The 12,241-nt window shown below is 38.2% G+C and overlaps 1 protein-coding gene across 1 annotated transcript in view; it reads right to left on the minus strand.

Annotated features, from left to right (window-relative positions):
- The window catches only part of RIMS1 (regulating synaptic membrane exocytosis 1), a 445,223-nt gene that overhangs the window by 234,719 nt on the left and 198,263 nt on the right, over positions 1 to 12,241 (minus strand). Inside the window, 2 exon segments of the mRNA XM_058554050.1 lie at positions 8,256 to 8,267; positions 10,753 to 10,966. Of these exon segments, the coding sequence (XP_058410033.1) occupies positions 8,256 to 8,267; positions 10,753 to 10,966 (226 nt within the window).

A 12,241-nucleotide genomic window follows, 5' to 3' on the forward strand; every position in this document is an offset into this window, starting at 1 on the left:
CTGAGGAAGACGGCCCTGGGCTAACATCCGTGCCCATCTTCCTCCACTTTATATGGGACGCCGCCACAGCATGGCTTACCAAGCAGTGCGTTGGTGCGCGCCCGGGATCCGAACCAGCGAACCCCGGGCCGCCGCAGCGGAGCGCGCGCACTTAACCGCTTGCGCCACCGGGCCGGCCCCCAGAGTCACCTCTTTAAACAAAAGATGTAAACTTAGGAATTTACAAGGGATTTAGGAGCTCTGTGTCAGGGACCAGGGGCAGAGACCAAGTATCTCACAGTAAGGTAATATATGAAAACAAGGACTTGTTAAGATCTACTAGGGGCCTAACTTCAAGGAAGGACTACAATACTTAGAACATATTTAAAAACTTCTCAAAGGATCTGCCAAAGTACTCTTTAAATTTAGAACATATTTTACAAAGTTTTAAAAGTATCTTCAAAACAACTCTAATAAATAGAACATGAAGAACAGTCATGGTCTACTAGACTGTCCAAAAAAATGGGCACAAGACACTTTTGGCACCAAAAGGTTTGAGGAGGAATGTTGCTAGAATTAGCAGACAGTTGTCATCCTGTATACTAAGAGGAAGTTGTTGATAATCTTATTTTCTTTATTGTAACATTCTTATTATGTTTCAATACACATTACACACACACACTTTTAATCTGAATCTATGAAATAATAAGCTCACAGAAAGAACTTTTATATTAAATTAAACAGAAAGTACATTTTGGCATGTATCACTATCAAAATTACATTTGTTGAAGTGCAAATGCAATGCTCTACCTCATGTGTGCCAGGCCAAGATTCCTGGACCCTAATCACCCTTGTCTCAGCTTGCTCACAGGGCAGAGGTTCCACATCAGGAAAAATAAGTCAAGAGGTCCAGGAGTTACTGACCCCATCCAGTGGCACACTCATAGAGCAGGAGTGTCTGTCTGAGAGAAGCAGGCTGCCATCCCTCTCCCCAGCTAGGGAAAGAGGCAGGTCATTAGAAGAGAGAGCTCTGTAGCTCTTCCAAGGGAATGATTTCACTTGGAACAGAGGTTGGGAAAGCTTGAGCACAGCAGCATTATCAAAAACAAGGGAGATTTTGGTGCTGAGTCATAAGGAGGAGGCTGGCAACTCCACGTTAGAAGCAAGTGAAACAAGAGACAAGCTAGATGTTCAACAGAAAGAACTAGGGAGACAGACAGCTAGGAAGAGTATGAAATTGGACAGGCTTCAGAAACTGCCTCCAATAAATGCAGAATAGCTAAAAGCTAACAAGGGAATCAGGAAGAGGGAGACAGTCAAAGACAGCTTGGTTGAAAACACCATCATCCATTCGGGGAGGAGGTCAGAGTGATGTGTGCCTGCCCAAAGCAGTGCCCATGAGTGCGACATCAGAGGCTTCACACTGCAGGGAAACAGGCTTCACTGAGCAGTAGAGCCAGCCCACAAAACAAATAAAGAGGCAAATAAAAACCAGCCCCAGGAGTGGGCACAGGGATCACCATCCAGATTTGCTACAATATATTACCTAAAATGGCCAGTATTCAACTATAAATTATGAGACAGGCAAGGAAACAGCAATGTGTGACTCATTCACAGAATAAAAAGGAGTCAAGAGAACCTTCCCTGGAGGGGGCCCAGATGTTGGACATACGAGACAAAGATGTTAAAGGAGCTATTATAAGTATGTTCAGAGAACGAAAGGAATGATGCCCAAAGAACAAAGGAAGTTGTGACAACAATGTCTCACCAAATAGAGAAGATAAATGAAGAGGAATAAGTTATTAAAAAAATAAAGTGATTCTGCAGTCAATAAGTACCATAACCAAAATGAAAAATTTGACAATAGATTTGAGGTGGCAGAAGGAAGAATCAGTGAACTTAAAGATATATCAATAATGATTATGTAATCTGATAATAAGAGAGAATGAAGAAAAATGAACAGAGCCTCAGAGAAATGTGGGCCATCATTTGGTGCACCAACATATGTATAATAGGAGTTGCTGTAATGAGGAAAGAGGGGGAACAGAATAAAAATCAAAGCAATAAGGGATAAAAACTTCCAAATTTGATGGAAAACATTAATCTACACATCCAAGAAACTCAAAGAACCCAACTAGGAGGAACACAAAGAGATCCATACCCAGACACAAACACATTACAGTAAATGTTGAAAGCCGCAGGCAAAGAGAAATTCTTGAAAGCAGCAAGAGAAAATAAAGTTGCCATGTACAAGAGAATCTTAGTAAGAGTAGCAGCAGACTTCTCAGAGAGAACAGTGGAGGTCAGAGGCAGTGGGGTGATATATTTGAGGTGCTGAAAGAAGGGGAAAAACACCTGTCAGCCAAGACACTTGTATCCAGTAAAACTATTTTTCGAAAACAAAGCTGAAATAAAGACATTAATAGATAAACAAAAGCTGACAGAATTCATTGCTAGAAGACTCACCTTAAAGAAATACTAAAGGAAGTTCTTAAGGCTGAAAGTGACACTAGACAATAATACGTGTTCACATGACAAACAAAGAATGCTGGTAAAGATAATTATATAGGTAATTAAAAAGTATAATTTCATATTTCTTCTCTTTTGTTATCTTAAATGATTTTAAAAGTAGTATAAAACAATAATATAATAGCATTGTTAAGCCTGTGACATATAGACATCAAATATATTTGACAATAAGAGCACAATGGAGGTACATGGAAACAATGTTGTACTGTAATGAGGAAATGACACCAGATGGTAACATGAATCCACGGGAAGAAATGAAAAGTAATAAACAGTAAATAAGAACATGATACAACTCATCCTATAAGTGTATACTTGCTCTCATTTCTTCTCTCAGCTTCATTAAAAGACATAAAATTTTATAAACAATGTATACAACAACGTATTATTACAACAATGTACTATTGGGTGTATAACAAGGTATACAGACATGAAATATATTTAAAAATAGCCCAAAAAAAGGAGAAGAGGGAATAGAGTTGTATAGAATTAACATTTATATCTCTCACTGGAATTAAGGTCGTGTAAACATGAAGCAGATTCTGATAAGTTAAGATGTATATTGAAAACCCTAGAGCCACCAAGAAAATAACAAGGAAACTATAGTCGAACAAATCATGAAATAATGAAAAGATGAGTAGAAAATACTCATTTAATGCAAAACAAAGCAGTAAAGGAGAAACAGAGGAACAAAAAAAATGAGATAAAAAACAAAATGTAAGATAGGAGGCATAAGGACAATCATGTCGATAATAACGTTTAATATAAATGTATTAAAAATTCAATCCAAAGGCAGAGGTTGTCAGGCTGGATTTAAAAAAAAAAAAACAAAAAACCAGACCCAAGTATATGCTGTCTATACGAGACACACTTTAAATTCAAACATAAAAATAGGATGAAATTGAAAGGATGGAAAAGGATACATCACGTAAAGAGCAAACGTAAGAGCTAGAGCGGCTGCACTAACATCAGACAAGGCTTTGTGTGTGACTGAGGCACATTCCCCACCTGTGGCAGCAACAACTGGGAATCTCTCTGCAGTGAAACCTGTTGGATGCAGACATCAGGGATACACTGGAGGTTGGGTGCAGATGACAGAATATCCAGTTGTTAGTCTTTATGCACATCCGTCTGTCTGCACGCCACTAAAAGCTCACATCATACAGAACGTCTCGTGCACAATGAAAGAAGAGTCTGGGCTTGGGTTTCTGTGGTAATTTTGGACCCACAGCTGAGTGCTAAACCAAAGCAGCTAGTCCTTTCTGTATGTCTAAAAAGTAGTCTTTTCACTTGGTGACAAAAATCTCTTACTTTGTGTGCACCCCAAGGATAGCTGTCTAGACAGATAGTTATTAGATTTCAAGTTATTTTAAATTTAACAGAGCTGCAGTTCTGATTGATTCACATAGATTAATAAGTACTTACATAGTTCTAACATAAGGGAAACAAAGAATCCCCCGAGAAGAAAGAAACTAAAGATCTAACACATTGAATATATTCGCCTTTTAAGAAAAGTCCATTCTCAAGAAATTGCTCACTTAGAAGCATTTTTACACAAGAGTCTAAATCCACACAATCAAAGGGAATCCTTGGAGATATCAAGCCAGTTTGATAACTTTGGCTTAAAAGCAGCTTTATGAAAAGCGTAATGAGATGCCACTTCATTTCACATGCAACATGATGAGTATAATTTAAAAAGCCAGACAAGAAGTATTGACAGGAATGTGGGTAAATTGGAACCCTCTAATATAGCTCTGCAGCTGCTTGGGGAAACGGTTTGTCAGTTCCTGAAAATGTTAAACATAGTGCTATCACATGACCCAGCAAGTCCACGCCTAGGTATACAAACAAGAGATCTGACAACTCATGTGCACAAAAAACAGCGACTCTACCCACGGCTGAGCCTCCAGCTTTGTGAAGCTGTGCTGACAGGAGCCCCTCTCCCTGGACTAGAAGAGGCTAATGTTCTACACCCTGGTGCCGCTCCATTAGTCCCTCTAAGCATCTGTATTTAACACTGATTTGTGAGACTGTAATTTCTGGAAATAGGTTTTACAAGGGTATTGAATAATGGTTTGGGGAGTGGACGCAAAACCAGGACTATAAACTTCCAATGACCATTGACTGTCAGCAAACATTTCCAGAATAGTAATGCTAAATGTGAGAGATTAAAATTCCCCACCTTCGAAAAACAGTGTAACAAATTCCTAAAACAGATTTGGAATAAAAACTTTTGCAACTTTCTGAATTATCTCACATAAAATTTTTTAAGGGCCGGCCCTGTGGCTTAGCAGTTAAGTGCACACGCTCCGCTGCTGGCGGCCCGGTTTCGATCCTGGGTGCGCACCGACGCACCGCTTCTCTGGCCATGCTGAGGCCACGTCCCACATACAGCAACTAGAAGGATGTGCAGCTATGACATACAACTATCTACTGGGGCTTTGGGGGAAAAAATAAATAAATAAAATTATAAAAAAAAAAAGTTTTTAAAACTTGACGTTTTACTCCCCTCCAGGATAAACACAACAAGACGAGAAGAGACACCTTGAGAAACCTAATCAACTAAATGCTTAATGAAAGTTCTCCTATTGACAAACTTTAACATTTCCTTATCGATATGTCTATCTGTATTCACAAACTTTTCTATTTAGGCCTATATTATCTTTCTGGTAAAAATCTCTATGAGCACATACTTGCAGAAAAATCTATCATCAAAGCATCAAGAAAAAAAAAAAGAACATGCAAGTGGGTCCAGGCAACTCTTACAGTCGTGTTTTCAAAAGACTGAAGGATGGAAATCATGATCATATGCTTCATCATGCTATGGACTAAATATGGATAGCTCTGAGAAGATGTTTCATAATAAGAATAAATACTTAATGCAGTGATACAAATCACTTTATGATTCTACTGGCTTTGCTTGTCTTTATCTAACCCTAGCGAGAGAAAAAAACAAATCATTTCGGTAGAGCAGACTGTGTGACAGCCAAGTTCTTCATGCTGCTAAGAATCAATCACCCCACAGATGCCACTTTACAGTAACGCAGTTCCAAACTCAGCTGGCCTTGTCCCATCCCACTCAACCCCTACCTGTGACAGCTTTTTCTATAAAACATACTTCGTCAGCATATGACTTGGCATCATTTCTAAAAACAAGCCCCAATGGAAAGCCACAAGGAGCCAGTTTAAAAAATGATGACTCTGTAAACATAGCACCTCATTAATTATTACCTTCACATAAAAAAGTATTTTTTACACATGGTGTTTAAAAGGTAGGTACGTGCAGCTTTCACATTTCAAAAGAATAAGAAAATGGTAGGGTTCTGTTTTTCAGAGTACTGTTGACATTTATTATAAAATATTAATTTATAATGCCTGAAACTTTTTTGTGTGTGAAAATAAAGATTAACTAGAAATGTAGCAAGTTCTTTATTACTTGCTATATTCATCCCCACCAAAAAAAATACTGACGGGAATTTGGAAATCCCAAAGGAATTGAATTTGGAGGATTCAATTCAGCTGGTTTACAAACAGAAAAGTGTTAATGTTATCGAAGGAGTTATCTAAATTCAATACTCTCCCACCAAATAGAGAGTAAAACAAAGCCAAAAAGAATTTAAACAGGCTGTGGGGAATTTTGCAGCATCCCTATATATTTAGGCACAGTAGAGGGCTTTCAATTTAATAAACAACCACAGTTTTATCTCTGAGAGTATGTACTTGTATAAAATAATCTCCCATTATAAGCTATTACATGTGTCAGTTGCAAAGTGATTCTTTATGACAACCATTTTCTTTATAAGCAAGTTTACACTCTTCCAAATTATTATCAGGTGTGATTTAGGCTAAGGGTGAAGTTTTAAAATAAAATACTGCCAGGCTCCGAAAAATATGATCCTAAATATTTTTTGCTGTACTTGACAAAAGAAAAGGAGTATTTGTCTGTTAGTGATCCTTAGTCCTCATATAAACTAGGAGTCACATTTACCAATGTGACACCAATCCAACAGACTAAGCAGAATTCAGTATTATTACATTGATCAAGATGGACACTGCTTTTAGAAAAGTTTTACTCACCCTTATTCCTCTTTGCTTTCCACTCATACCAACACACACACACACGTGCGTGTGTGAACACTTGTAAATTATAATTTCTCTACCAAAAATAAAAGATCTCAGAGGATAAGGGAAAGAACCAGCAATGAAGCACTTTGTCACACACTCAGTTGTTCTCTTTAACACCACTAAGACAGACTCTGGCTTCAGCTTTCTCGGGCTAGAAAGGCAATTCATTGAACAACCTCAATAGGCCAAAAAGGTTTTTAATGAAATTATGACAAAATACTTAAAAATAAATAGCAGATACATGCATTCTAACCAAAGTGAAGAAAATAGTTGAAAGTGGTTGTATATTACAGGTCTTTCCACTCTATTGTCATCCTGAGAACCATAAAATCCACCTGTATACTCATTACACAGTCAGTAATCATAAGACGCACAAATAACCCACCATTATAGGAAGTCCTGTCAAAGGGACAATGAGTCTGGCTGGCCCTACAATAGCAGCTGAAGTCTCACCACCCAGTCTGCATAACACTAGCATTATTATTTACTTAAAATTTTATTCTTTAAAGGAATTTAAAATCATGTACACTTCAAATGAAGACTCATCCAAAGTAATAATATTCATGAAACCAAAGGTGCGATGTTCTAGTTACATTTTCCCTAATAGAGTACATTATTGCATTGAAATAACAACCCCTAAAATGACCTCACATCTGCCAATGGTACAGCAAACACACTTAGTGAAAACACATCACCCTATGTAATTTTCAACCTGAGTTATTTTTCATAGGAAAAAACCGATGAACATATACTAGCATCAAGTTTAAAAGCACAGATTGAGGTTCAATTTAATGCCATGCTTGCTACTTACGCATTGCAGTGCATAAGTTAAACTTTAAAACAGTTGAACAAAGGCAGCTGAGTTGATATATTGAACCTGAAACACTCATTGGCTCCATCTCATATTGGGAAATAAGTGAGCTTTGGGGAAATTGTAATGTTTACTGAATGAAAGTATATAGTATGTCTACAAAGGACAGGCTGACTGAGGTTCCACTGGGACCCTGTCTTCCTGAGGGCAGCCTCCTGGTCTCTACAGCTGATAAGAGTTAAACGGGAACTTTGACTCCCCTGAAGAGTGATTTTCTATGCTGAGGGAGAAGAAAAGTGTAAAATGTGGTTCAATATGACAGCTCTGCCACCTGTGTTCCACAGAAAAATCCTTTCATTCTGAGATCTTGATTTTAACTTGACCTATTCTCTCCATTAAATCAGCACACTCCACTCCTGCATCAAGTTTTAATCCCCTGCCTCTGCACCTGCTGGGTGCTGAGAGGTGGAGTCCATCAGACACTATCGTTCCTACAGGCAGATGGAGTCATCCTCAAAACTCAGAGAGCTAAGAGGACACATGAGCCCACGATGACTGAAATTATGTTAAAATATCTCCATTCCCATGAACTCAAACTACCCAGATTTTACCTAGTAATATAAAAGTCTGTAATGCTCCTAGATGTTCATTTCACTTTTTTTCATGAGAACTTGGAAAGAGCTCCAAGCATATAAGTTCTAGCATATAATTTCTCTGTGAAATATAGGATTAACAACACTAAGCGAAACATTCACTTAATAAAGCTCACAACATTATAATAACAAACAATAGGAAAGAAATCATGGATTCTAACCACTTTGTCCTCCTTTGTGAAAGCATCCAAGGAAGCAGAGTAAAGAGAGAGGAAAAAGAAGAGAAAAACAAAATAAGGCATATATTAATAAACAGATTTCAAGAAAACAATTTTGTGTTACTTTAAAGTGTTAAAACACAGGTATTTTGAAAAGTAAATGCTTACTCTTCCCAAAAAATAGCCATTGTTCAATCATTCGTTGAAATTGCACATATGTGGATCCTGCTATAGGTTAGACACAAAAGTTGGGTACTATAATTTCTGAAATTTTCAAAACTTAGATTATTAAATCTACATTTAAAACATTCTTCAGAAAGAAAGCTTAATTCACTACCATATTTAGTCTACTTCTTTTTGGAAAAGACATTAAAATACATAAAATTTGTATGAATAATTTTATCAAATTACTGTTAAAATATTTAGTTACAAATTGGAAAATTCTAAGAAAGGGAAATGTCTGTAATAAACAAAAATGAAAAAGAAATATGTTAACTATTTTAGTGATAAATTATTCCACAAGCAATATTTATTTGTAATATACATTTCAACATTTACAATGTCATAGGAAAAACCAACGTATGCAATTTCTTTGTCTCATGCCCAAGATTAAATATTTTAAGCTGTGCTTTCTTTTATTTTGTACCTTTGAATACTTTTTCCAAGATTGGATGGGTTTAGTAAAGACGGATGACCTACGTTAGGTCTGAGTGTCTGCTCCAAAGCATAGGTACCTCCTAGCTCCATTTCCTTTAAACATCTCTCCTTTTCAGAACATGAGTGTGACCCTAATAATTTCAGTATCTCAAGAGTTAACTGTATTGTTATTGGTGTGCCTCAAACCCATGATGAGAAGTTGAAAGCATTTAACATCTACGGGCGCCCAGCTAGCACACATGCAGCCCACGTGTACGCCACTGCTCACTGCCAGATGGGACAGGACCCTACTACGTGGGTCACTGAACAGTGTGAATATCATCCCAGGTCTCATTCATGAGAATTCATTCCAAAGAGTGCATTTAAGACGCTGAAGGAGGGGAAGTTACCAAATAGGTCTCGTGCACTTTCTAGGTATCGGACATGATCTTGTCCCAAGCTTCTTCTAGGCAGGCCTAAGGCAGCAAATGAGGACTAACAAAAACAGATGACTTTTTGGAGGAAAAATAAAACTTATGTGGCCATAAGAATGGAACCTAAAAAAAAATTAAACATCCATATCATAAAGACCTAGATTTTAATTATTTTAATTTAATTTTCATAACAACATTATACAGTAATTATTACTATCCAGTTTCATAGATAAAGAAGCTATTGTTCAGAGAAGTTAATATCTTCCCAAGGCCGCAAGGATAATAGCAGGCTCACCTTAAAGTATAATAACCTGTGTATTTTACTGAATGTTTAATTCCTCTGGAGAGAATTTAGAATACCCTACTTACAACTCAAATACACTACCAAAGAAGACAGTGCTGGCTGGGAGGTTCATTTTAATTTTAACTGTGACTTTCCCAAGTAGGAAGACATCAAGGATTGCTTAAAGCAGTCTTGTTATTTTTAAATATAACTTTGTATTAAGTTAAATTCTATATGTGATTAGATAAAATCAGAAATTCTTTAAAGAAACACTGGGAATTCTTTAGGTATATGATCATCTTAACTGTTCTATATTACATTGCAGAATATATCAAAAAAGACCCACCCAGGCATCCCTATAAATAATTCTACTGTACTTTAATATAGAGAATAAAATAAAGTACAACATTAAAATGTATTCAAACTACTTATTAGAATTAATCTAGTATTCCATAAATAATAATATTTATTCCTTTATATTAGCATCTTAGAGCCTCAAAAAGTAGCGTATATTTAAAGCACTGGCCCAACAGAAGAGTAGCTCTTTTAAGCCACCTGAGGAAAACTGCATCAGGAAAGAGAAGAAAACAGGTGCAAAAAAACCCAAATTAAAAAAAAATGTATTTTGACATACTCTTTAAATATCCAAATAACTTCCGTGAGATAAACTTAGCACTGCATTTCTTTAACATGATAGTAAATTGCAGCTCCTCTCAGAGGCTAATCACTGCTTCACGTACTATTATCCTGGTGCGATTTAATGCCTCACAGTTTACCTTGCAGTTTACCTTCATTCAATCTGAAGTAAATGTGGCAGAAATTAAAAGTAGTTGTTTTTCTTTTTACAAGAAGAATTGGCCATAACAACTCTCAAGGGTTTTATAATTTGTGATTCTAAATCTACATTTACTATATTCTCCAGAAAGCAAATGCGCTCCCACAGGTAACCTGCTGGTTTGGATGGGAATCACTCATTAAGACGCACACTACGGAGAGTTTTGACGGACCATCTTCATCACCACTCCCCCATGTGAACCGTATGACAAATGAAGAACAAGCCAACGTGTCCACGCACGCAGCTGTGCAGCGCGCTCTCTGCAGGTGCGTCTCCACATGCACGGGGGCCCCTGGCCGCAGGGACACTCACCTTGCTGGACCGCAGGGACACGCGGCCCCCGCAGCGCGCGCAGAACCTGGTGCGGCAGTAGGAGCACAGGCGGCCGCACCCGTCAGCAAACTTGGTCTTGTGACAGATACCGCAGGTCGGTGCGTCATCTTTGTGTTCGCCCTGGTAACGCCGCGCGTCTTCCCCTATTTTCCTCACTTGTTCCTTATAGCTTTCAAATTGTTGATGCAATCTCCTGGGCAAAAGACAAAATGGGAGCGAACTAAGGAGATGATGGAAGACAAAAACAGAAACAACTTTTCCTAACAGAGGTATAGCTATGTGAAGGAAAGCAAAACATAGGAAGCAATTTCCCCCACTAATCTACCTCCAAAGGTAAGACGTGAATTAGCATGTAGCCACAGTCCCAGTTTTGCTTACTAACCCCGAGCCATGTATAAGTAGACTCTACCATCACTGTTCCCAGCAGCGGAGTTCATGGATCCATTCCACACCTCTGCTGCTTTCAGACACGTGGCTTCAAAGTATTTCCACAGGAACTCAGCACTTTGTAACTGCATTCATGCAAGTATATAACTGAAGCAAAAGTTACAAAATACTCAGCCTAACTATATACGATACACTCTGATATCTGCTACCTTATTCTAAGTTTAATACTAATTCCTATTTCTTAGAAAGTTTGTCACAGTAAATTGATTCCATGACCCACTATCTAAGCACGATCCCTACTTGGGAAAAGACTGTATTAAACTAACTGCTAGGCAATCTGTCTTCCAGAAACACCCTCCTTTACCCCACTCCCGAAGACAGCTTATTTATTTGGCATCAAGTCTGTGATCTCATACGGTATACAGAACATTACCCTACGCATTATATCTGGGCTTGCTAGTCCTTTCACATCACCTTGTAAATATTCAGAGTTTTACATACCCCAACTTTGCTTGATCTCTCTCAGGTTATATCTATGAGGGTTGCTACCCTCTTTATTGATAACTACTGTAGGTGGGACAGCCAAGGTTGTTGAGGAAAACCACTTCCCATAAGAATGTTCACATTTAATACGATTCAATTCTCCTCCTCGCCCATCAGCCCAAATCCCTTAATCTTAGAGAAACTGTGCCGTTCTATATGGAGCACCATGACATCCAGTGAACCCCAGTGAAAGATGCCTTGGTTTGTAAATGAGACTGAGAGCGTTGTCCTAGGCCAGCCAACCGTCACTGGCTCTGACACCAAAAGAGAAACTCCTGGGAAATGGCTAATCAAATGCATCTGTGTACCGAGCCAGTTTCCGGGATGAGAGTATTCCCAGGGCACGGATGCACACATGCTACTGTTAATTCAGGCAGTCAGTTTGATGCTCCACATCTGAGACAACTGCAGGGAGCAAGTCTCCCAGAAACAGGAGCAAGTAAGCGAAGTCTGAGCCCCGTAATGTTGAAGTCCTGGAGTTACATCTTTCCTTTAACACCAACAGCTCTGGAGCAGAACTTTAATGAACACTTTTAAA

The sequence above is a fragment of the Diceros bicornis genome, chromosome 14 (genome assembly GCF_020826845.1).
Source record: "Diceros bicornis minor isolate mBicDic1 chromosome 14, mDicBic1.mat.cur, whole genome shotgun sequence".
NCBI lineage: Eukaryota > Metazoa > Chordata > Mammalia > Perissodactyla > Rhinocerotidae > Diceros > Diceros bicornis.